This window comes from Dysidea avara, chromosome 11 (assembly GCF_963678975.1).
Source record: "Dysidea avara chromosome 11, odDysAvar1.4, whole genome shotgun sequence".
In the NCBI taxonomy this organism is placed as follows: domain Eukaryota; kingdom Metazoa; phylum Porifera; class Demospongiae; order Dictyoceratida; family Dysideidae; genus Dysidea; species Dysidea avara.
The window spans coordinates 5,475,817-5,503,739 of record NC_089282.1 but is presented as its reverse complement, the minus strand read 5'-3'; the positions used below and the strand labels follow the sequence as shown (position 1 = coordinate 5,503,739).

General features: G+C 38.1%; 1 protein-coding gene across 1 annotated transcript; it reads left to right on the top strand.

Moving 5' to 3' along the window:
• Nucleotides 1-3,495: 3,495 nt before the first annotated feature.
• LOC136239302 (ATP-dependent translocase ABCB1-like) lies at nt 3,496-27,814 on the top strand. Its single transcript, XM_066030028.1, has 26 exons — nt 3,496-3,684; nt 3,735-3,816; nt 13,648-14,129; nt 14,180-14,351; nt 14,500-14,636; nt 16,078-16,191; nt 16,240-16,294; nt 16,450-16,563; nt 17,338-17,448; nt 17,511-17,636; nt 18,284-18,658; nt 19,603-19,764; nt 19,823-19,871; nt 19,981-20,059; nt 20,471-20,538; nt 21,086-21,312; nt 21,464-21,640; nt 21,738-21,821; nt 22,521-22,724; nt 23,411-23,511; nt 23,613-23,768; nt 23,881-24,037; nt 24,243-24,440; nt 24,513-24,719; nt 27,271-27,417; nt 27,472-27,814. Exons 1-26 carry the CDS (start codon nt 3,569-3,571, stop codon nt 27,685-27,687), a joined length of 4,116 nt encoding a protein of 1,371 aa, XP_065886100.1. The 5' UTR covers nt 3,496-3,568; the 3' UTR covers nt 27,688-27,814.
• Nucleotides 27,815-27,923: the final 109 nt, after the last annotated feature.

The following is a 27,923-nucleotide window of genomic DNA, read 5'->3' as shown; positions in this document are numbered from 1 at the left end:
TCCGCTTCGTAGCCGATACCGATACTTGTAAAATTAGCTAATATCGGCTGTTACCGATAATTCAACCGATTATCGGTGCAACTCTAAAAGTTATTTAATGCTAAAGTCACAGGTGGATATCTCAACAGAAAACCATGAACTACAGCAGTTCAATCATCAAGCACAGAGCTTGAACAAAAGGTCCCTTGTCCTTATACTGGGCACCATATGAAAGGTAATTAAACTTCTAGTTTAATGAAGGCAGTTGCAAGTTGTTTCAACATCTTGTTCTCAAGTTACAGCGCTTTCAATTCAGTGTAATATAGCATAAGCAAGAACAGCACACAGATGAGTATTAAGGTATTTCTTAGTGCTGTGATAATGCTCAAAATAAGCATAAAGGAGCTAGGTTCCAATGAAGTGAGATTTTGAGCACTAAGAAGTACCTTATGACACATCCTTGTGCTTTTCTTGCTTATACTATATTACACTGAATTGACAGTGCTGTAACTTGAGAACAAGATGTTGAAACAACTTGCAACTGCCTTCATTAAACTAGAAATTTAATTACCTTTCATATGGTGCCCAGTATAAGGACAAGGGACCTTTTGTTCAAGCTCTGTGCTTGATAATTGAACTGCTGTAGTTCATGGTTTTCTGTTGAGATATCCACCTGTGACTTTAGCATTAAATAACTTTTGTTATACCCCTTTAATAAAGAAACGATACACATCAGGATGATCCTTGTACATAGTACTACACAATCGTCAGCATTGAAGGTCCAAAACTTTAACAGAATCCCTGCAAATGGAAATTTTAGTGATTTTGTTTACTGCCAGGTGAGAAAACTATTTGTTCTTTTATAGATTACTAATAGGCTATTATGTTCCAGCTGTATGCTTTGTACTACTATGATACTAGGCCCAGCAGTTAACTTGATAGAAACATGATTGATTTTTAATAGTAACAAATGGTTTTCTTGTCAGGGTGTAAAAAGGGGTGTTCCTGAGGACTTTTTACGTGCCTCCCCTTCTTAAAGCACTTAGTGCAGGCTCCATATACCCTGTAAAAAAATTGGTGCTTTTATCAAAAGTGAACAAATATTTGGCTTAGGCGCTGGACTATTCATTGGCTGTGCATCATTAAAGCTGTGAATGGTATAACCTTTCATTTGTAGAGTATAGAATAAAAACATAAGTTTAACCTTATACACTTTTACTTTACGAATGGCAAAAATAATACAAATATATGACACTAATCCTCAAATTTCTAGTTTTCAGCTACCTCAGTTATCATGCAGCTATATAAGACTCGTTGAAGGGGAATGTTCCGTATAGAGTTTTCTTGCAAAACTGAATTTAAAATATGTTTTGTAGTTTCAACACTATATAGTATTAATAATTTATCGTGTAAGTAGGAATCATAGAAATAAAATGCAATGAAAATACACCTGCAACCATAGGCGGCGGAAAGGGGGGGGGGGGGGGGGGGGGGGGGGGGGGGTGCTAGGGGGCTAAAGCCCCCCCTGGATCTGCTGAGGGGGGGCTTAGCCCCCCCTCAGAATGATATCACAACCGAAATTATCTTTCTTGGAGTGGGGCTGAAAACCGTGATAAAGATCGAGATACTCTAATAGAGCAGTCAGTCTAATAAGTAGTCAGTGTGTAGCGAGCTATGTAAGGATTTTTATGTAGTTTATTAGCTAGAAATGGTAGCTGGTGAGGTGGAAAGCTCTTGTCAGTTGGTTGTGACCTTTTTTTTTTTTTTTTTTGGTCTCACCTTACCAAACTATAGAAATAAGTCTGGGTCAGCTTAGCGGAGCCCCCCCCCTCATATCAACTACTTCCTCCGCCGCTGCCTGCAACCATATACTATAGTGGACATTTAATTCCTATAATATTATACTTTGGTTATATATGACTGAAGTAGGAATTAGCTATAAATGTCCACTAGTATAGTTGCAAGTGTAGATGATCTCCTTGCTTTTTATAGACTCTACTACTGTAAATTCAAGTTCTGTATACTTAATCGTATACCTGGCAATTTGAGTAGTCTTCTTTATGTTTGGTTGATTACACAAACATATAAAGCTATAAAGTCATTACCAAGCTGTGTATGTACATATAGCTCGACAAAAAATTGGCCCCAATGCATTATAACCATGTTGTGGTAGTGGCATACATGCTGCATATGCTTCATATCAGGGGCGTAGCTAGCCAGAAGGTGATGGAGGGGCAGGCATGCCCCCACGAAACACTCAAAATCATTCATAATTGCAAAAAAGGCTAATGACCCAATGGTGGGCTAGCCAACATAAGGTGTTGTATTATTACAGCTTAAATAACTAGCTACGTAACCATTTCAGTACTGACTGCTTCCAATCGAGGTAGCTATATTCGTCGAGAATCATCGCACGTGCCACAATTGTACTCCAACAAATTCATCCACAGTCCGGTAGAGCTAATACTTTAGTGCAAATACAGGTTACTTTACGTTAGCCACAGCCTGTGCTGCAGTCCTAGCACACTGCTGACAGGCCTAGGATGACGTATATTCACTCACTTCACTCAGCGAAATTCAATTTTTTTAAAAAATGCCATGTATTGTATTGTATTGTATTAATGCTTTACAGTGACCAGCACTGAATGCATTGCACGAAATCCCACCTGTCTTGCTAGCAGAACTTGTAAGCTTGACTGATCCACCTGACTGACTGACAAAGTAAAAACAGACTGCACTGCAGTACGTACAAAGGTCCAGTGTGATCGACTCGATAAAATAAACTTGGTACATTTATTTAGCTAACACTTTATCACCTCGTAGACAGTAGGTTCGTAGCATCACTAGATTCAAAAATGTTCTATCACGCGAGTAATCTAGGCTAAATATAGAAGTATGTGTCTAATATTTTCGTTCGATGGATTCACGAGCGAGTTGAATGTTGTGTGTGCGCATTCGCTAGCAACCCCTGGTGATACCGCGTAGTAGTGTACATAATTTACAGTCATTTGCGTGTCAGTTTAATACTGGTAAACTTGTGACGAAGGTTTTAAAAAAATCATTTAGTGATGGGGGGCAAATGCCCCCCCTTGCCCCCCCTTAGCTACGCCTCTGCTTCATATGCATCATAGTTCTGTACAGGCACAATTAATGGTACGAACATAACAACAACTGGTTAAGTGCTAACCTTTGAAGCATAGATCCTTTACAGGCATAACTCCCATCGGTGGAGCACTGCAGCTACTGAGTAGTCTGGCGGCACCCGCCCCTTCCCATAGAGTAATGTATTCGAAGTGGCGGGCGCCGCCAGACTAGCTACTGAGATGGTCTTTCCCGGGTTGGCGTTTCCTAACAGGGGCATTCGTTACTAGCGGACCATTTTCGTTATGAGTGTCCTCTGCAGATCTGGTCATCTCGCTCGTAATGCATGCTTGCTTCAAGCATCTAGTCTGGCGGACGCCCGCCCAATTCGCAAAAGGTGAGAGATAACTTTTTTTTCGAAGGGGCGGGCGGCGCCAGACTATCTATAAGTTGTTCAAACAGTCAGTGCTTTGTGCCAGGTCTTTTCGACCTGTGAAAGGGTGCTTTAATGAACATGGACGAAAAAGCGAATGGTTTCAATCACGCAATGAATAATTTGCGTGAGAAGCGGATCTTTTCAGTGAGTATGGAAGAAATGTCCATTATCGACCCGGACGAATTGCCGTTAGTGGAGCACGTTTTCACAAACTTTGTTCACATTGTTTGCTCTGTAGACCGCAGACAGTCGACAATTCGTCGGAAATCGAAGAAGACACGAAGGGAAAAAAAGCGAGGGCAGCTGGACCTTTGGAAATAGTAAGCCCACGCGCTCACTGTAAATTTAATAATGGTAGTTATGCTCTCTACTGTCTTAGTATGATGTATATTGTGAATCATAGTGGCTGTTACATACAAGGCCACTCTACATTGTTTCCCTTATCTTTTTATCATATTTTACGTCACCTGATCTTATATCAGTTGCACCACAAAAGTGCTATTAGTTTAATCAAGAGTTCATAATATATATACTAAGGAGAGTATCCTACTCTCATATACCCCTGTAGAAAGGCGTATCGTGAAGTTATGACGTAACGACAAGATGTTGCGGTTTGTGACGTACATGAAGCCGTAAAAGTGCAAGAATCGTTAGCACCGTTTCACACTTGCGACGCTCAGGATAGCCGTATTCGCGAATGGCCTAGTAAGAAACGCCTACGAAGCGGTCTTAACCCATGAAGGAACGATTGTAGTTGGGTGAGAAACGCTTAGAGCTGGAGTTAATTTGGTTGCTAACGACGTTGGTAGGCACGCGTTCAATCGATACCATGTTCAACTAATGACATCATTAATTATACAAAGAAAAACGGGCGAACTCAGAAGTGTTACGTCATAACTTCACGATACGCCTTTCTACAGAGGTATATGAGAGTAGGATACTCTCCTTAGTATATATATTATGAACTCTTGGTTTAATGTATTTTAATTGAATTCTTGTGGCCACTAGCTACTCATCTCTATGGTTGTCTTGTATATTATGAATTTTTAAATTTAATAGCAATAACTATAATTAATAATGATTAATAAGCTGCATGCCTGTATAGCATCCTTATGTTTTATTGGGAGTGAGGCCACCCTGTATTTTATCTAAATATAAAAATACATGTTGGCTTGGTGAGAATAATTGCATAATTGGTTAGCAGATCTTAATATTGGTTGCAAAAACCTTCATTAAAAGATAATATTTTTAAGGCAGCTTGGTACAACATTTATAAGGTTTCAACCACCCTCTTATCACATTAAGGTGGCACTGAAGTAATCAAATGAAGCCTTACAAGGCTAATGGGACATCATGTTTGTGGCCATGCGCAAAAAAAAACACGGAAAACTAGAACAAAGCAAAGCGCTTCGAAATATTGAAAGAACCAACTCTATTAGACTGTCAGGCTACTATTGCTGATACAAGTAACGATATTCACGTACTAACTTCATCACCTTGTCAAAACTCTGGTAACTTCACGGTGAACAACACGAGCTGTCATCACGTGATTACTGCTTTACGGAGCGTGCCCTGGCCAGTTACACTGTCTTACAATTCGTGAAATAACTCCATATTTATGTGCCATAGACCCTCAAAATTTGGCAGAGGCACTGATGAAGCGTTTCTTTACAGGGCTACAGTCGATTGCAGAATTCTTGAAAAAAGTATGCCGTACCATGAGTGTTTCCGTAAGGCTCCTTGTGAGTAAACTTTATTGTTCTTGCCACGGATTCAACAGCAGTTGAACCACACTAATCTTTTTCCTCAATCCGGCTGATCCGGCGTCACTACAATTAGTTTTCCGGCCCACGGAATGTTTACGGCACGGTAAGAGAAATTTCAACAATTCTGCAATCGACTGTATGGAAAGATTTTTCGCGATTCACTGTTGACGGGCGTGATATCACTTGTTGAAAAATGCGGGTTTGCATTTTAACCAGTTTCCACGTTGTTATCGTTAAAAAGGATTCCATAGAGTTGTTCTACAAGGTGAGAAACCATAAGAGCCAAGGCGGCTTAGCGCTAGGTTGTTTCTGGGGTGAGTTATTTTTAAAATCGGCTCGTAAGTTCAGAGTTTAATAGCCACGAAATTAAAGCGGGTGATTTCACGGAACTTGGCATGCTAAGCTACAACATTACAGGCTATCATAAGCACCCTTTAAACTTGGACTACATGGTTCACAACCGGAGTTCTCCACCATCCTAAAATAGCTAATTAAGCGCGTGGGCTAATTTTAATTGTAACAAATGGGCATTGTATGGCTTCACATAATTACTTCAGCACCACATAATTATTTCACATAATTACTTACTTCATTGTACGGCTTCACATAGTTACTTCACTGCTGTGGTTGACCACCAGTTTCTGTCATTTGCAAAATGAATATTGTGTATGCATAGATCATCACAGCATTTATGAGATCGCTGTGCTATTATTACAAGCCTTGATACAATAATGAACTAGTAGTTGAATGAACTAGATTTATATTAAATTCCATCCTTCCTGGTGGAAATTGAGTGTGGTGCTTGACTGGACGTTGGAGTTCGAATCGTAGGGTTGGAGGGGTTTTTTCCTTTGGCTCATTTTCTGTTTCACCTTATTGGCTAGGTTAAGTACATGTTCTTTCTCTAATCTTCAGTATTAGGTAACCCATAGGCTGCAGTACAAGTTGCTGTCAGACCTTCACTAAAAATAATAATGATTTCAAAATACAGCTGTCAAATTTTGATGGGCAAGCTGCAATTGTGCAGAAGCCGAATACTCACCTCCGCCTGGTAATGGAAATTTTAAAGCTATTTCTGTGACATGGGTAGAATTAACATGTGGACTAAAGACCTGATAGAAAAAGTAGTTCCACACAATGGTGGATAATCAGGTAAGTAGTGTCTATCAGCAAACCCAGCCCCATTGTGCCTAGTGCAAAAGAAGAGTTTGCTCTGAAGGTCGAAACTTGCTATGTGCACTACATGTATCCTAGAGAGTCCTGTTTGTTGTAAAGGGTAAGAGAATAAAATCTTCATTGATTTCTGTTAGTACAAGGTATTTTATGGTGATAGCTTGCTTGTTTTAGGCCCTACAAATTTGCTTGGTGAAGCCATACAGAAACTATACAAGCCATCTTCAAATCTTGTAGAGTAATTAAGTATAGCTACACTTTTCCATATGATGTAGAAAAACAAAGATGATATAATTGATTCAGTACACATCATAAAGAAAATCAGTAGCTTGTTATTGCAGCTAAATAGATTGATTTGACTATAATAACAAATAGCTGGGGTAATGGTAACACAATTTCCTTTTACAGAAAGTTTATCACAATAGCTGGTTTGTGGAGAGTATAATTCCTTTTGTTTGTGGTGACTATGAATTCCTATTGTTGTCGTTGGTTGCTGGGTTTATGGTGACTATTGCATATAAGGCTTTAGGAATGTAATCAATGTTAAGTATATATGTATTGCATACTGTGGATGCCCATAAGAATGTATTGAATCCATTGGGAAAACGGTGATAATCAACAGTAAAACTTCTGTTACTCACAGGTATATGGTACAGAAACTACATTGATTTCTATGTCCTTTTGTGGTCATCCACTGTAAAAATAGGATGAAAGATTCCTGAGTTATATGGCTGTGAAGTTAGAATTGTCCCAACACAGCTGATATTCATTAGGTTATAGTCAGAAAACCATTCAGGAAACCCTAGCAAATCGTAGCAATAGCCATTGTTGTGATTTGCTTCAAAGAAAATGCTGAAATCACGATGTTGTGTAATACAGTAGTGTGTGCACATCAGTGTGTCATTGCTACATCAACGTGTCATTGCTACACCACTGATGTACCTTTTCAGATACCAGTTAAATCACCTTACCTATGTATGTATCATTTCCACTGGCACACACACTACTGGTGCTGGCTATGGCACTGTTTGTACATGACCTATTGATATAATTGTAGAATCCAGAAAACTGGAATAAATACGCATTCCTTGTACAAAGTGCTGTAACTTTTGAAGCGTCCATCCTATGGCTATGCAATTTACATCATTCTACTTGTGATGTAACAAGGATTAAAATGATACCTAGGGTTTTACCCTAATGCTAAATGGTGAGGTCAAAACTAGCTGTGAAAATAACTTTTCAGTAAGGAAACACGCAAACCCTTTACATACTTTTAAATAGTCAATAACTTGATGGTAGCTGCTCCTATCACCTTGCAACAACTTCCATTCGATTTGTTATGAAATTTTCTATCAGGCCATATATGTAAACCCACAATTGAAATTAAACACGTGGCAAGAATTTTGAAACACGGAGATGCGACTCATTGCTGTTCATTGCTCCATAACAACTAAGCCACTGTAGTTACAGTGTTCATTTAACTTTATCCAAGTAGCCCAGTGAACACACTTTTAATCTATGTGTATTTGTAGGCTGTAAAAATTAAGTTACCCCCACCTAGTGTCGCCATACACACCCATATTGTGTAAACATGCATTTCCGAAAAATTCTCTGCTGGTTTAAGGGTTAATAGTTGCAGGGTGTGTGTGCACACACACGTGCACGCATACTATACAGTTACTATGGTGAATCATGACAACCAAAATCGGTTCAAGTGATCTGCTGGACTACAGAATCTTTTACGCAACTTAATCATCTTGTATCTGCAAGATGTCTTGCCAGTTACCTGGCTGTATTTTGCAACAACAGAATAATTATTTATTTATTTATTTGCAAAACCCATCAGATGTCAGGTTTTGCCAGCTTGTTGGTTTGTTGGAGTGGAGAGAGAGGATGCGTGCAAAATAGTGTTATAAGAAAACTGGAAATAAGTTTTGTATATTTCAGTTAAATTTTTGTAAAAGAGCTAGTGCTTGATTGTCAGTTTGAAAAAAATATTTTCGGAATGGATCCTCTCTACCGCTCCACACCTTAGATAATTAACTAAAAGGGTTCGTGAACTGCATGCATAATGGTCTCGTTGATCACATACAGTAGAATATGCTGCTTTGATTGTTCAGCAGTTAAGCATAAATATTAATAAACGTCCATCTGGCTGCTATGGTAGAATCGTGTCTAGTTACACCTTCCTCCTTCATACATGTTGTTTGGTCTCTTAATGTTAATCCAAATGGCCTGTAGATTGAGCCATGACTAGTTGGCTTTCTTAGCCCTTCCAGCTGTATTAGGATAACAATTTTCTCTTAGGCTTCAAAACTCATTGTGACATGAAGTTGAATTGTGTTTGCCTCCCAGTGCATGTGTCTAGAGGTCTATAGCTAGCTAACTGTTAAAGCAGAAAACAAGTACTTGAGCTTTGTTTATACTTTCTTTGATTATCACTTCTAAGATGTAATATTGGTCCTTGTGGCTAGCTAACTATTTCTGATAAATCACGAAAAATTGTTTCATAAATCATGAAAATTATTTTCAGAAACGCATTGTTATTTTCAATTTTTTTTTTTTACAAAATGTAACGTCTTGAAAATTTCTTGCTATGTAGTAATTATGTAACTACAATCAAGATACTCTAATAGAGCAGTCATTTTATAACTGTAGCTAGTTAATAGAACACAAACTTCCAATTGGAGGTTAGCTACAGGTAGCTACCCTATAGTTCATGAAGTTATGCTGCTTACAAGAAATTAGCTCACTAAAGTAGCTAAGTCCTGTGTGTCCATCTGATATGTACTCGTCAACTTACCTGCATGTTCACATCATTTCTATACTAGCAGGATGGCACAACACAGTGACATCACCATGCATACTGCATGCATGAATGGCACTGATGTTTCATGTAATGGTTTGGTTGGAGTAAGAATGTGGTGATGGTCATGTTGGTGCAATTGATAATCTCGTAAAGCATCACAACCTTCATGACTGTACTTACTGTAAACATTATCATGTCAAGTTTCTTGGGAGGTACAAGCGATCAATACCCCCCCCCCCTTTATATGGTGAGCACCATTTATTGGCAATAGCTACCTAAATTTAACATCTAGCTGATGAAACTCATTAGTTGACCCTTAAGTAAGACAAAAGCGTAACGCATAACTGGAGCTGAAAACATGTTAATTCCTTTCACTATATTTGCAAATTCAATTCAGTTTGCAAAATAGCTCTAGACTTCTTCAAAAACTTTTTGTTTCACAAGTGTCTAGTACGTATCAAATGCATCATTCTCTAACACACCATGATATTTGTACACAAGCCTTCATCCTACTATTACTATTATTGTTGTTACTAGCTAGTACAACCAAGTGTATGTACTAACCTAACAACAGGGCAAGGCATATGCAATACACTGTGTTCGGTAATACAAACTATAAATACAAGCGGTCGCATAACTTCTGGATCAGCATGAGTTTCTAAGATGTGACTGCTACAACAGAATTAAGGGTTTGAAGCGGACTGCTATATTGAGGTAAGTGACTATTGATTATGTGTTTACCACAGAAATGCAAACTGTGTGATGCTTTAACTCTTGGTAGTACCTGTCCTATCAATAACTATACATCACTATGTCAACGTAACTCTTTGCTATATGGTAAGGATGTAACACTCATTCAAAATTCTAAATACCTATGAGTATATGCAGTATAATGTTCAGTGGATTCATGGTATAATATTGTAAAGGCATTAGCTACTTGTATAAACCTTTCATTTGTTAGTCTACAGCATTCTTGTCTAAATTGTATCATGGATGTGTGAGATTCTGTTCCTGCAAGATACAACTTGTGTGGTCATGCAGGCAGCCAGATAATCAGCTGACAAATTGCTTCATATACCCAGCCAAAATGCTGGTAGAAACAGCGGTGCCATAACTGTATGTATTCCACATTTTAAACTTTATCTACCAAGTACGTTTGTATATTACACTGATCAGTGATTATGAATTATAAATACATAACTACGTGCCAGTTAGCATGCAGGGACCCATGTCTGTAACATGGTATCCGAAGGCTTTGCTTGTTGTATGTGTGCATATGTGTGTGCGCACATCAATGAATATGAACATCATTCACCATTGCAATTATCCCCTTTAATTAGAACGCTTTTTGTATCTAAAGTTCTTATATTATATATGGTCCCAAAATCTTTTGCTGCAAGATTATTTTAATGTTAGGGTTATGGTTGTGGTAAATTCCTTTCAACAAAACCATTTGTTTTGCAGGGGTATATAATGGTTAAGCACCACATCTTAAATAATCGCCACGTTTGAATGGTTGCTGCACTGTGCCCTTAAAGACAGAGCATAAATTCCGAATCCGTAGTTTTAAGGAGTAATCAATTTATCCTTGAGCTAGGAAGATAAAGTGAACTATCCTGTATTTTCAGTAAGGAAAAGGACAATAGACGTTCTACATTGTGTATGTAAAGGCTATATCTTTCATCTGCTTTAGTGCACATTGTTGTGAGATGTACTAAAGATTGGTATTGACAATGTTAGTATATCTTGTAGAGTTGGTTTGCTGGGATATAACAACAACAAAGTACCACTTTTACTAATTGGAATAACAGCAATAAAATTATATGAAACCTTTGAACAAAACATTTTTACTGGCTGGAATATCAACAACCAATAAACCTTAAAACAAAGCTCTGTGGGATAAATGAAACCTTTAAAGGAAACATTATGGGATAACAGCAATAAATGAAACCTTTAAATGTAACATTTTTTTCAATACTTGTGTCATTCAAGCAGTACGAAACACTGAACTGTTCTTGTACAGTGTATAGCTATTTACATCAGTGTTTAACAGTGTTCATTAATTAGAGTCAGTATACTGTATTGAACTGGTTAATAGCCACTGCTACTGCAAGGAAAACCCTGCGGCTACTATGCGAAGGCAGCTACTATCCAAGGGGGCTTGTGTGGCAGCAGACTGTGGCATTTATATGGATTCATGAGTAACTGACTTTGTTTAATCATCCTTCAATATTATCATTCATTTTAATTCTCTCACAAGCAATATTTCCTGACTAAAAACAAACTCGTTTGCTTGGTTTGTATTTCAAACATGTCTTACAACTATTGTACCAGTATACGTATTCAGATACAAGCCTCGGCTCTTATCTGAGGGCGGCTCTTATGACAATAATTCTAGGCTGTGGAGAGGCTACTATCTGGGGGTGGCTATTATACGAGCTGCGGCTATAAACCGGTCAAATACGGTAGCCTATAATTGAAATTGATCTAAATTTTGATATTTAATAGTTCATAAACTTCTAATGGTTTTATTTAGCCTAGATACATTACACTTGATGTCTAAACTAATGAAAGTCAATATTACAACAATCTAATAATTTCATCAGTGTCATAGCCTGTTCACGAACTTTGCCTACTAAACTTCAAAAAAATATTAAATAAGTCAACTGTAACAACTTGATCTCATTTCTTTCCACAGCCTTCCTAAGGGACTTGATAGTTTCATTCTCTACTGGACCGTCTCCATCAAAGCTAACCATGTAACCATCCTTCCTGTTATATACCACACTGTTGATTGCTCACTTTCATCTTAATAAAATTTATCACTTAATTTCCAGCAGAGATTTCCAGCTGTTTAGTTTTTCTTTGATATTCTTCTACAATAACTTCTCTTTCTTTGTTTAACGTGGTATGAGATTGTGATATTCACATCACATGCTATAACATGTGGCGTTAGTGAAATTGGGCATGCTCTGAGTTCCACAGGATTGGCTGTCCCTGGAAGGTCATCCCAATCATTTCACCCAAATCACAGAAAGTTTTGCTTAAGAATGGGCATTCTTATAGTTTATGATGTCAGCTTCTTCCAATGGGTGATTTAGGTATCTAGATATTCTTTTTTATCTAAATTATCTCCCAGCCCTAATTCAAAGTATTTGCCTCCAAACTAAAAAGATTAAATAAGATGACAAATTTGCTTATCAAGATAACAGTAAATCTTTGTAATCTATTGTAAATTAACCACAATCAGATGGAAAACTTGTGGAAAAGTGTCAAACTAGTTGGGGAAGTGATTGCTTAACAACCACTACTTGACTATGTCAACAAATAGGTAAAAAAATTGTGTTTACAAAACAGTCCTATATTGTCTCGTCATTATCGAGATAATATCATTTATCAAGATAAAACTTATTGAGATATAGGTTTTACCATTATCACACAGCCTTACTTTGAATTTGTTTTGAAATAGCCATATGTAAATACCAAATATCTTGTTAATATGTTTGAAAAGTTCACAACATGTATTGCTAATCTCTTAAAATGGACAGTGCAACCTCTGAAGACATTATGCTTTACCTTGTTGCCAAAGCTCTCTAGGGATGTATTTGACTCTTCCTCATCAGAATCAGGCAAAATTTCTTTATGTGCGTTTGTGATGTCATAAATAGGTTGACAGTGTGTGTAAGCATTACCCTTCAAATGTCTATGTCTATATCTAAAATGGTTGTCAATGTCTATATCTCCAGACTTCAATGTTTGAAAAAAAAGCATATATTGCCTGTCACTTCCTAATATGTAGGCATTGTCCATATCCACCTAATATTTACCAACAAGGGGATTGATGGTACTGACTAAAGGAAGATCACCCATGGCTGCAAGCTCAATGTGGGTCAGTAAGAGCCACAGTAAACTGTGGACTTGTTGATTTCATCCACTTATCCCTGGTTGGCTACAACACCTGACGGTCTAGTAATTGCCTGCATAATTTCATGAGAATAATTCTGGCATTGTAGGATGTTTGTAGGCATAATTTTAGAATTACTGCACATTGTGGAAATAATTGGTGGAATTACGTAGGTGGTATATCTTTTCTTAATTGGCTAAAACAAATAGGTGAACCACTAAGAAGAGATATTGTTTATCTACAAGTGCAGGTCTAAAACATCAATATACTCTAATAGAACATTAATTATATCACTCTAATAGAGCAGTCTTGTCATTTCATGTAAAGTTTGTTTAACCTCAAATTGTCTGGGTTTGTGTTAAATCATTACAGAAAGATGTAATTATCATCTTGTTTTCTGTTTTCATAACTATTCAATCAACAGAAACATTAGTGAATAGCATGTGATGTATATAAGCACATTCATTCAATTACCCTGTAATTGATCTTCCTGTTTTAGTTTCGATTTGCTACATGGCTGGACTGGTTGCTGATGGCTATTGGGACAATTGCTGCTTTAGTACATGGAGCAACACTCCCTCTCGTAATGGTGATCTTAGGCGAAAACACCGATGCTTTCTCAAATGAGTTTATCACTCGTGAACTTTCCCGAGCTTTTAATCTCTCAGTGGAGAACATCAACTGTACAGCACTTTATACAATATGTCAGAATGTGACACAAGATTGTCGATTTTTCTTTGATAATTCCTTATGTACTACTGGAGATGACCTGATTGATGAAATCAACGTATTAGTCATCTACTATTGTGTTATAGGAGTAGCGACATTAATCAGTGGATGGATGCATGTGTCATTTTTTCAGCATGCCTGTGAACGACAGCTTCTGATTATTCGCGAAAGATTCTTCCGATCTGTTTTGAGGCAGGAGATTGGATGGTTTGATGTCAACAGTGTGGGAGAGCTCAACTCCAGACTAAGCGAGTTAGTCTCTGTATTTCAGTGTTGATAAGTTAATGCTTTCTTTTTTGTAGTGATGTGGAGAAAGTTCATGCTGGCATTGGGGAAAAGTTGTCAACTTTCTTTCAATGGACAACTAGCTTTTTGGTTGCTATGGTTATTGGATTTGTTTATGACTGGAGACTGACATTGGTATTGTTGGGTGTAAGTCCACTGATGATGGGATCGTCTGCATTCTTAGTAAAAGTGAGTTTCTAGGCAGAACCTTAGCATGAACTATGAAGTTTTAAAAAAATCTGTTACTTCAGAAAACTGTGTGTGTAATGTATAGTGCTGCTTGCATAATTTTTGTGGATTAAGCATTAAGTTGTACTGTTTGTGTATTATATGTTAGATGTTGGCCAAGTTCAGTAGTGAGGGACTGAAACTGTATGCCAATGCTGGAGCTGTGGCTGAAGAGGTGTTCTCTTCTATCAGAACTGTTATATCATTTGGTGGACAACAGAAAGAGATTGATTGGTATGTGACATAGTCTACAAACACACACACAACACACACACACACACACATGCATGCACGTATACACAGAGAGAGTGTTGAGCAGTATACTGGTATCTATGATATTAGTTGATATTCAGCAAGAAGGTATTGATTATTGAGGCATTAACAGAATACTGAAAACCAGTAATACAATATTGCCAATAACTGGAAGACGTGCAAGTGCAGTAATAGAGTTTTAAGATGGTAGAAGACAACTTTTAGTGAAGCAGCCTAAAGTGACAAATGTTGTTTGGAATTATTTTGGAATAGAAGCTACTAAAAACAGCATTCCTAAAGTTGATCAAGATAGCAAACTAGTGTGCTGCAATTGTAAGAGTAGCATGCCAGTGAAGGGCGAGAATATGTAATTAATGTCTCACCTGAAAGTTAGAGCACCATCCAAATTGTATGTTGAAGCCTTACAACTCCAGCAGTTGAAGGTGGGTAGTTAGAAGAAAAGCAGTGAATAGGAAGTTGCATCTTCATCAAAACGTAGCAGTAGCACTGCTATCAAGGATGCCCTATTGACAAGTAGTCCTAAATCGTCCCAGGCAGTCGTGTTAAACAAGGCAGTCACACATTTCATAGCAAAATTGCCAACCTTTGTCAATTGTGGAATGGCCTGGTTTCAAATGTTAGTAAGTAACCTTTACCCCAAGTATGAGCTGCCATCCACAAAACTTTGTTGAGCATGATCGCCTGCTATTGTATGGAGGCTACTAAGCTGAAGGGAGCCAAGTACTTTGCTGTTACACCAGATTTCTGGACTAGTATTAAGTGCACATCTTTCATGAGCTTCACATTACATTTCATAGACAGTGACCGGATTATACAAAGTTACTGTCTGGACTCTTTGCCATTGTACGAAGATCACACCAGAGAAATCACTGCAGCAGCTTTGAAAGATGTACTCGACAACTGAATCTTAACTACAACTGATAATAGATCCGATTATATTGCTGTATTTAACAGTCTTTTGGTGGAGCCATGTAAGTTGCTTCAGCCACAATCTTAATTTGGCTGTCACCGAATGCGACTAATGCCATGCTATTGTAGAAGTTTTTACCTGTACTTGGAAAAAGACAAGGGACATGAGGTTGAAGCAAGAACAGTGAGGCTACAAGCTAACCATTGATGTATCAATCAGGTGGAGATTTACCTATGGAATAGTATAGCGTCAAGGTAATTGGAACAACAGCAAGCTGTTCTAGCTGAAGACTGCAAACATCACTACAAAATGTGCCCACAGATGATCAATTCTCAACGCCTGAGGCTATTGTATAAGTTTTTTTACCCATTTTCCTACTCAGTCGATGATTTGTCTGGAGAGAAGTGATATTGAAAGTTTCAATACTGCCCAACCCAACCCAACACACATACACTAAACACACATACACAGTTTATGATTCAGTTGCTGCCTATAGGTACAGAGCACACTTAAAAGAAAAGATGCCAGACAGATTGGAATAAAGAAGGGAATTTCAACTGGAATAGGAATAGGACTCACCTCATTCTTCGTCTTCTTGTTGCATGCAGTAGGATATTGGTAAGCCCCTTAGCTATCTTACTGTCCTGTACTGTCCCATCTCTACAGGTTTGGAGCCTACCTCATTCAATACCATGATGCCACCAGTGGAGAAGTACTGACTGTAAGTTTGTATGGGGAAATTGTCTTTGTGTCTCCATTGTGTGTAAATGCAAGTATTAAATCAGCTGTCACCTTGAGAGCATGATAATTGTGTGACCTGCCATGTGCTATGTACTGTGATCACAGCAAGGGTAATGGTTGCTATTGGTTGTATAGGTGTTTGTGGCACTGATGGTAGGAGCCTACTCACTGGGACAGGCAGCTCCTAGCATGCAAGACTTCTCAGTTGCTTTGGGAGCTGCTGGATTCATGTATGACACTATTGATAGGGTAAGGTTGTAAGTTGTTTTGAGGGGACACTGTTTATAGCTCCAGATGGGCTGATAAAAATTTCTCTCACATGCGCTTTACAGCTAAGTGGTTCTTCCAGCCAAAGTGCAGACATTCTAATAAATTTTGTCTGTAATGTTATTTAGTGATTGCATAGAATGAATGGCTCTAGTTTTCAGAGAATAGAAAAAAGGAAGGGCTATTCATCCGGTTCTGTATGTAATAAAAAACAATACAGTACATAAACAACTTGACAAAAAGGTTGACAAAATGGAAAAAAAAATTACAAAACTTCCAGAGCTTGAACCTGGCCCACCGGTATGAAATGCCTACATGGTACCAGCTGTGCTACCACTGCTAGCTGACCAGCTCTCTTACTTTTCTATCTTATAAATGTGATCCAATAAGCAACCTGTATGTAGTAAGAAGACTGAGTAAGAAGAAACTGAAACTGAACCCTTAACCTTAAGTTCTGTTAAGCATAATGGTGTTCTTCACTGTCTGTACGAAGGCAAGTTTTTGGTGAGTTCAAGGCGAGCTAGGGTCGGCTTCGCCGAGATGCTAGCTTCTCTTGCTCTAACCCTAGCTCACCTCAAACTTACCAAAAACTTACCTTTAAAGAACTAGTGTGCTTGATACTTGAGTTATGATGGGTAAGTGCCAGGTCACATGTTATAATAATAATAGACATAACACCATCATTAATTACCTGTTCCATTGGCAGTAATTCATAGCTCTATCTTTATTTTGATGTGTCTATCATGTTTTGTGTAGGAGCCATTGATAGATTCACAGTCATCAGAAGGTCTCAAGCCAGAGAAATTTGAAACTGAAATTGTGTTTGACAACATTCGCTTCACCTACCCAGCCAGACCAGATGTAGAAGTGAGTAAACAATGATATGCATAATAGTATGTCTTGTACCTTCTGTGTTTGATGGTCCACAGGTGTTGAAGGGACTCGATGTGAGGATCAGGCCTGGACAAACTCTGGCACTAGTTGGACCAAGTGGTTGTGGGAAGAGTACCATCACTCAGTTATTGCAGCGATTCTATGATCCTGATCAAGGGAAGGTGTGTGGTTGCACAGTGTAATCTTCAACATGAAGATGTGACCAAAATAGGGCATGTGGACACTTAAAACTTGCCTACACAGGGCTGTAAGAAGCAACTGAGCAACCAAAAGTCAAAACACAATATCACTTTGTTATCGCTCCTATCAATGCGTGTTGGTACTGTGATAAAATGGCTGACTGTTATATTAGAGTATTTGACTGCTGTATTGGAACTGTTTGTGAAGTTTTGGTCCGACATTTGCTGGGTCTGCCAACTTATTTTGCTACATTTTCAAATTTTCATGACTCAGTTTTTATAGTATGGACCTATAATTGTATACCACATTAAACATTTAGTTGGTTATATATTGCAAGTTACAGAATGTGATAGTTGATCCCAGTACTGAGATATGACCTGTTATGTGATGGGGTGTAGTTTGTGCCCACATGCTCTATTTTTGCAACCCCAGTTACATATTTGCTTGAAGCAATGTCTCTGTCTCCCTCTTGTCTGTCTGTCAGTCAGTTTGTCCTTCAGTATATGTATTTGTCTACCTGGCTATCTATCCTTTAATTCACTTGACTATCTGGTTGTTATAACTTGTCTGTTCCCTCCATTCTGTTTGTCCATCTGTATAGTATGATGTACTGTCCATCTTTGTATAGGTAACTGTTGGTGGATATAATGTTAGGGATTTGAACTTACGTTGGTTACGTTCCAACATTGGAGTAGTCAGTCAGGAGCCAGTGTTGTTTGCTACTACAATAGCAGAGAACATTCGTTATGGTAGAGATGATGTTACAGAAGAAGAAATGATTGCTGCAGCTGAGGCTGCAAATGCTCACTCTTTCATCAGTCAACTTCCTGATGGATATAACACTTTAGTAGGGGAGATAGGTACTCAACTATCAGGAGGACAGAAACAACGTATAGCCATTGCTCGTGCCATAGTGAGAGACCCAAAGATATTAATACTGGATGAGGCAACATCAGCACTTGATGCTGAGAGTGAAGCCTTAGTACAAGCTGCTCTAGATCAGGTATATAAGTAAACCTGCTTAACTGGTTACTGGTACAGAGTATTACCTGTTTAACTGGTTAATTGTTATGTGTTCAACATTGTTAAGTAACATGTTACGTAATATTATTACTTTTGTGGTAACTAAGTAATATAATGAAATACGCTATAAAAACAGGTGATATAACTCAAGGTACTTTACTTACAAATGTAACGCGTTACCTAAGTAATACAGTTACTGTAACGAGTCTAATATTATGTAATATTATTACTACAAGTAACGAAGTTACTAATCTCGTTAGTAATCCACTGTGTAACGCCTAGCCACAACGAAGTAATGAAGCCTACTGAATGAAACTTATTCACCAGCTTCTTACTTATAGCCAAGATTTGCACATTGTCCAACAACGCAATCATGTCACGTGATAAGGTGGTAGTTTCACATGTGACAGCTTAAGGCTGTGGACACAAAATAATATAATATGTAATATTATTAATAGTTACTTTATCTTTGGGGTAATATGTAACTGTAACTAAATAGTTCAGTTGCAAGTAATATGTAGCTAGTTACTATTAAAAAGTAACTGTCCCAACACTGGTGGGTTTGGATTGTTCATCTGTGTGTGTGTGTGTGTGTGTGTGTATTGTATGGTGGGCTTGACTAGTTGCTTGTCTAAAAAGCAAGGCTTCTTATCTAGTTACTAATTACTTCAATGGATCCCTTCTCTGCGGTGTTATTGAGTTTTACCCCTAATTTTTGTGACCAATCCAGCTGTTTTATTTGAGATAATAGAAAACACACTCTTTTCAGCCCTATGTAATGTGAAAAGTCTACTTCATCATAAGGGTCTTGAATTTGATATTTTACCTATGTGCTATGTAACTAAGTGTTTTTTTGTCCACCATGTAGTCTTCCTTTGATTTGAAGACACAGGTGCTTATGTGGTGTACTATGTTGTTATCCAGGCTAGTCATGGTCGTACCACAATCATCGTAGCCCACAGATTGTCTACCATACAAGGAGCTGATGTTATTGCAGCAATTGTTAACGGCAGGTTAGCAGAATCTGGTAACCATCAAACCCTATTGATGAAGAAGGGAGTGTACTTTGATCTTGTACAAGCTCAGGTAAGGAGCTAGTCACTCATATACACTAGATGTTGTTATTGTGTTGTGATGGGTGTAGTCTTATGGTGGAGAAGGTGAAGTGTTCACCGAAGATGAAATTATAACTGGTGAGTGTGTACGTGCGTGTGTGCATGTGTGTGTTTGTGCATGTGTGCGTGTGTGCATGTGCACGCATGTGTATACTGTTATAGTCATGAGTCATGTCGATTCTCACAGGAGTGATGGCTAAATACCAAAGACAAGAAGCATCTGGTACGTCTAGACCAGCCATCTCCAAGCCCGGACAGTTTTCATAGTCACAGGCTGCCCAACCCAAAGAAGATGAGGAGGTATTATAGTGTGTGGGCATGTATTGTTGGTCATATAAACATTTTGTCAGTTTTAGTTGTTGTGGTATGTGCTCTGGTTTAATGCTGAGTAGGGTTGGGCACTATTGCTCCCATGGTTATCGTGTCACGATTACTGCAAATATCATGATATTGATACAAATTGAAAATTAACTATTCAAGTACGTACACTCAAAAATATTTTACACATACTGTATCTGTATGGGTGAAGTTTGTTTACTAGCACATGGAAGTTGCCTAACACGTGGAGATGACAACCAAAGAAAGCTTGAAAGGATAGTGCGGCACTAACAAAGCCATTTATCATTTGACTAGTGACAAAATGTATGGAATTCTGTTTGCAAATTGTACTTAATTAGCACTACTGATGTGAATATGGTAGCTATTGATGCTACTGCAGATTTCAATCCTGTTGTGGCACATGTGTGTATGTACACACTAGATTTAAAATATTTCGTTTCATGGAACAAGTTGCTGACATCGAGGACCAAGATTTTGCAATGTTAGCAACTTGTTCCATGAGATGAACGTTTTAAATCTTGTGTATGCATACAGCAATTTTTTTACGGAATTGAAATCTGCAATAACGGACACTAATGGACATTAATGGACGAAATGTTACTAAATTCCAGTTAAATTGTAATGGAATGCACAGATCTCAGATGCAACTGTGCTTAATGGACACTACTGGACATTATGGTAGCTAATGATGCTAATGGACACTAATGGACAACATTGCTGAATGTTAGTAAAATTAGCAGGTAATAATGGAAACACATTAAGGCGCCACAGCAATGCATGCTCTGACTTTTTACAAACAGTGAATTCAATAGGTGGATTTGTTATTCTCCATCCTTCACAGGTATGATGGCCTAGTTACTTCACTATAAATACATATTAGCATTGAAAGTTCTGCACACTTCTGTTTACTTATGCAATATACTTTATTTCACCGGCCTTGTGAAATTATTGAGGGGTCTCCCACCAAGGTTGTATGCTATGCGACTATGCCATACCTTGCCTATCTGTCTCTCTACAGCTTGGTGATGAACATGATCAAGCGCTCCCTGATCCTTCACTATGGCGTGTGGTCAAGGCTAGTGCTCCAGAGTGGTACCTGATCTTTATTGGTGTACTAGCATCAGCAGCCGATGGGGCTACCTTCCCAACCATGGCTATATTCATGGGAAGAGTCCTTGAGGTATGCGGTTTACATGTATCTGTGTGTAGTGTGTGTGTGTGTGTGCGTGTGCGTGTGTGTGTGTTGTGGTATAGTGTGTCTAAGGCAGCTGCGGTTATTCACAATTATGTGTAGTTTAACAGATACACAATGTTCCAATATCAAATCTTAGGTGTTTGCGGACCCACGTACCGCTGAAGAGGATGGCAGAGTTTGGGCACTGATGTTTGCTGCACTCGCTGGTTTGGCATTAATTTTTGGTTTTCTTCGTACATTTTGTTTTTCCGTGTCTGGTGAGGCCCTCACGGCTCGACTAAGGAGCATATCCTTTAAAGCCATCATGAGACAGGTACAGTAATATTTTTTAATTTATTGCATGTAATATTGAAAACTTATCGGTTTTTATGTTCATAGTTTTGGCTAGCGTCTTGAAATTGTTCTTTTAGGATATTGGATGGTTTGATCAGGAGCAGAACTCAACCGGAGCCCTCACAACCAGGTTGTCACTTGATGCCAGTCGCGTACAAGGAGTAAGTTGTGTAGTAATAGTTTATTGTTAATAGTTTTTAGTATGAAATGCTTGTTGTAACATAAAATGCACCTGTACAATGCCATCTGTGCACTATCCAATGAAGTGATGATGGTTCTCCAAAGTAAGAGGAAGCCGAAACCCATTCACTGGTGGATTTTGTCTTACGATTTGTTTCTTCTCACTGGCATATTTTTTGACAACTTGTTTCACATGTTAGATATTCCTAGCACTTACTCATCAGTCCTTGCATGTATCAACATGATTCTTGCTTGGAATATATGGAGTGCTCATTGTCTAGCTACGTATCTTACCAATTTTATTGCAAGCTTCTATGTGATTTTGTTCATTTTCTACAGCATGTTGAAGGCCAGTGTGTAGAGAAATTTGAGCTATATTCCATTGCAAACCACAGGTCAAACGGTTCAGCTGGTAGACTGCCTGTCTTGCGCCAGTTGCACGCAGTTGTTGCTGTGGGAGTATTTTGCCTAAAGTGTGTGTATGTTATATTGGAGTATTTTAACATGAGCTCTTCATTTATCCGAACACATCTAGGGCCAAATGAGTTTGGATAATGTAGGGACCATTGAACTTTACCTTTTTACCTGTAGTATATTGGTATTGCTTTATTGAGACATGCACATAACACTACATTACACACTCCACATACACAGACATGACGTTGTATTTTATTTACCAGGCCACAGGGACACGTCTTGGTGCAGTGACCCAAATCATTGCTAGCTTAATGACAGGAATCATCATAGCCTTTATCCATGGCTGGTTGACTACATTTGTAATCCTATCAGTGGTACCAGTGATTGTGGTGGTGAATATCATACAAAGTAAATTGGTCTTTGGAATCACAGGAGACACTAAAAAAGCTTATGAAAAGGCTGGAAGCGTAAGTATATTAGTAGCTATATGGTCTATGTCAATTCATACCAGCGTGTTGAATATAAGAACAGACTTCACACAAATCTAGCTCCATGTTACTTTATCTGAATGGAGTAAAAAAGCAAATGTGTGATTGAGAACATTTAACAAATTTATATAGCCATTGTGTACACATAGACATTGTTTAAAGTGGGATCTGGTTGTCAGAAGTTAATGACAAATCTTATAGCAACCTACGTACATGTACGTATGAGTGACTTTGGGGTTTCAGAAACGAAAAAGAAGTGATACAGTGAAACCTCTATAATCCGACACTCACTGGAATAAGAAAATTGTGTCGGATTAGCAAGGATATTGGATTATTGAGGTAATATTACACAGAAAAGATCTTTTTGGTATACAAAACAATGTCAAATTATAGAGATATTCTGGATTACAGAGGTGTCAGATTAGAGAGATTTCAGTGTATCTCTGCAAAACATCCTAGCCTTCAAAGAAAGCCAGGGTGAAATGGCTTATTTTTAAAGGCTTTACAGCTTCAATGATCCTTTAATTAATCCCAACATTATAAGGCTGCACTCCTTGTTTCAGCTTGGCTGTTTTGTGTAGATGCTATCTACGTATAGAGCTGAGTAATTTTCTATTCAAAATATTGTTATTTCACAAATTAATATTTTGTGTTAGTTTCTGTAGATTGCATTTGAGTCAGTATCCAACATACGTACAGTAGTGGAGTTAGGTCTGGAAGATACTTTCTCATCCAAATACAATGATAATCTGTATCAGCCTTACAAGTGAGTAATGTGTCTGTCTGTCTGTCTGTGTAGATTGTGCATGTTTGTGTCATTAAACAAGAATTTGCACTGTAAGGTTGGTGTGTTTTTTACATTGTTAGGAAGGCTTTGAAGAGCAGTCACGTTCTTGGATTTGGCAGTGGCTTCATTGATTCAATTGTTAAATTCTTGTATGCCATCGTATTCCGTTTTGGAGCTTTTCTGATCACTCTAGATGAGGACCATACTCTTCATCGTAAATTTGATGACATCATAATGTTAGTAACCTGTCATGTGTTATTCAGTGTGTGTCTGACTTGTGTCAAAACTAGTAACACTTTTACTTTGTAAAACTACTCACACCTTTATTTCACTGATTCTTGTTTACAGAGTATTCTTTTCATTGTTCTTTGCGATGATGTCAGTAGCACAAATCAGTGGTTTCATTCCCAACTATGCTAAGGCCAGGCTGTCTGCTAAGAGGATCTTTGCATTGGAAGATTTAGTACCAGCCATTGATAGCTACTCTGAGGAAGGAGAAAAGCCAGTAAGTGTTACGTGATTGTCAACCAGCATAACAAGAGAGAAATTTTTGTGGTTGTAAATAGTATAATGAAGTGAATTCAGTTCCATGTCTTAAGCATGTGTGCTAGTGTGGTTTTTCAGTTAATAGCATCCTGTGGCTGTGGCTGTGTCTGTTCAGTGATGGTATTAGTTCGTGTAGTAAAATGTATTTGTATTGTCTCTACTAGGAGAAGGTTGATGGTCAGGTATCACTGGAGAAGGTGGAGTTCAAGTATGCCACTAGACCTGATGTACCAGTACTACAAGGACTCAGTCTGTCAGTGAAGTCAGGACAGACATTAGCTCTTGTGGGTCCCAGTGGATGTGGCAAGAGTACAGTAGTGTCACTATTGGAACGATTTTATGATCCTGTGAAAGGAAGTGTGGTAAGCAAAAGAGACTTTGAAGTTTAATATACATGTAAGATATTTTAAAAATGTACTTTATTTCTGTTATAGCAACTAGATGGAATGGATATAAAGCAGTTGAACATTCAGTGGCTTCGTTATCAGATGGGACTAGTATCACAAGAGCCAACATTGTTTGATTGCAGTATTGCTGATAATATCCGATATGGAGATAACTTCCGTAAAGTGAGTGATGAAGAAGTGGAAGAAGCTGCAAAGGCTGCCAACATACATAATTTCATCACTTCACTACCACAAGTGAGTACCAGAACGTGTATATATAGTGTAATAATTTTTGTTGAAAATTGACAAACCAATACATAGTTTTCTAATAGAACATACAGTGAATGTATCGAGTTTCTAACCAATACTGCCAAGATGCCATGACTATTGTGAGGCTGTTTTCTGGTCAATATTTTTTTGTGAAAAGATGTGAATCTCCATGATTCCTAATATACAGTACTACTGTACTGTATGATACATCACTTTGACGTTTCTGATCAAAGGAAACCACAGGGTTACAGGGTATATATATATCACATATTGCTTTGACCACAAGAACTGTATGATACATCACTTTGACGTTTCTGATCAAAGGAAACCACAGGGTTACAGGGTATATATCACATATTGCTTTGACCACAAGATGATATTGCCCTGTGGTTAGGGTGATACCCTGACCACAAATGTCTTTGATGCTGAGGAAGTGTCCCATAATATATTAAAGTTTTGCATTGTGAAGTTGAGTATTCTATATTAATTCAGTTAAGCTAAGTGCTTTCTTTAAGGATAGAGTATTAATATAGACTTTTTTGTTTCCGTTTGAACACTTGTGTAGTGTGGAAAAGCACTCATGTGTGCTCTCTATGATGTATCATCATTTGAATCACGCGAATGTCAATTGAGTGGAATAGAAAGGTTGCTTATTCTGATGACTTAAGATGGAAGATAACCTGGAAAGCAACGGCCATGAATCTGCCTTACAGAGAGATATCTGCCAACTTAAATGTGTTGCTAGGGATTGTATCAGATGGTGTGCAACAACAGCACAGGCCAAATAGAAGCATTCAAGTAGCCACCTAGAGAAAGTGCAAGAGAACTTCACGCTGAATATTTACTACGTTTATTAACAGATAACTCTAGTTTATGTTTTCATGAGTTGTGTACGTTGATTGACTGGTGTTGTAGTGTCCAAATCTACTGTATTTTCTGTACTTAGAAGACATGGACACACAATAAAAGATGCCTACTTATCTTCAATATTTTCACTGGTTATCAACCATCTCTGCTTACCCTTTGCTCCATGTCCTGGCTCCACATAACCAAACCCATCAGAGGAAATTGGTGCTTAGGGACCCGCCGATTATGCTGGCATAATTTTGAGCATAATAGGTGCCTGAAAGCATTGAACATAATGCTAGCATAATAGGTAGAATATTTGAGCCATACCACAAATCCTTGATGGTCAAAATACTAGTCACAGAAAAGATCGATGTACTCTAATAGAACAGTCAATAACTCTAATAGAAAAATCAGGCAGCTGACTGTTCTATTAGAGTGTATCGATCTTTTCTGTAACATGCATTTTGAAGAGCAAAGATGTGCTTCAGCCACTTATTATGTGCCCATAACTGCATTTTTATTAGCAAAACATGGGAAACGAGGCATAAAGCTTGAGCATAATTTGAGCATAATAGGTAAAAATTTCGAGCAGTGCAGCATAGCATAATGGGTAAAATTTTGAGCATAATAGGCGGGTCCCTAATTGGTGCCACACAAGGCAAGTGCACATCTAGAATATTCTTCATTTTTTCGACTGAATGATATTTCAAATTATAGCGGATCTTCTGTATTCTGAACACTGACTTCTTGGTGGAGTTTATGACTTTTACCATGTAGTTCTACTTTTTGGCACTTCAGTGTTACAGCTGCTGATAACTGTAAATTCAGGCCTTACTGCTGATGGCGTAGCCTAAGCAATGACTGTAGCATGAGACTAGAGAACAACATTACCATTTTATGTCATTAATCAGTATAAATGTACCAGTGTGTCACAATCAATTGACACTGTTGTATTAACAGCTGTCTTATAAAACATGTTCATCACATGACAAACAATAATAAACAGATACTCACACACAAGTGTTTAAACAGAAGCAAATATGTAGTTGAGCACTGACTAATCATTTTTGTGATATGGGGATCATTTTTCAATTCAACCATGCTCAATGTCAGTAACCTATACTCTTAAGTACTCACCTTGGCACCTTATCCTACTTTAAGCATCCTTGTATGGCTAGAAAAAGTGCCATTAAAACTAGTGAAACTCACTTATTGCTTCTTTAGAAAAGCATTGTGTACAGGATGTATAGCATATGTATAACATTTTGCAAGTGTCATAGCCCACGCTTTTTAGCAATCTATGTTCAAATATATATAAAGCTGGTGGGGTGAACATCTTTTCACCTATTACATTTATTTATTAAGGCTTTACAGCACTTGAAGGTCTGTAGGACACCTGGTCCTACAGCCTGTTTAAAGTTTTTACAGAAAGTACGTTTGAAAAGGTAGAGAAAGGAGAAAAAATCCATGACTGGACAGATGTATAGTATATATTCATAGCCACTTGGAATCGCCCAATACATATGCCCAAAGGCCGAGGGCGCAGGCATATATATATCAAGCAAATCTCTCATGGCCATGGTATAATTATTGCATATAACTAAGTAGATAGAAGTATGACCATTTACTTTTCTTAGTGTGTTATAATGAATCTGTATTTCAAGTGTTACTGCTACTGGTATTGTAGGGTTACTCTACCAATGTGGGATCTCGTGGTACTCAACTGTCAGGAGGACAGAAACAACGTATAGCCATTGCTCGTGCTTTAGTGAGGAAACCCAAGATATTGTTACTGGATGAGGCAACATCAGCTTTGGACACTGAGAGTGAAAAGGTATGTGGACAATGATGAAGTATGTTAGAGTGTAGTGAGCTTGTTGATTGTTAGGTGGTTCAAGAGGCACTGGATAAGGCTAGGGAGGGTCGTACCAGTGTAGTAATAGCTCACAGGTTATCCACCATCCACAATGCTGACCTGATTGTAGTGATCAAGGGTGGTAAAGCCATTGAAGCAGGAACTCATTCTGAACTGATGTCCCAGAAGGGAGTCTACTATAAACTGAATGAAGCACAAATGATGTTCACAGAGGAACACATTCTCTAGCTTTTATGTAATTTATAGATTCTGTTATTACTTTAGTACTACCACTGTTTAGTTAATTAACTACGTAGCTAGCAAGACCTATTGAGGGCAAAAACACTGTACAGAAAAAAGTTAGTATTTAGTAACATGTATAATGGCAGCGTCAGTTTAGGAAGAACTCTATACTCACAATTTAAACATGGCAGATCAGGACAGTTTAATATTCGTGCTGTGACCATCAAGGATCACACGGCAAC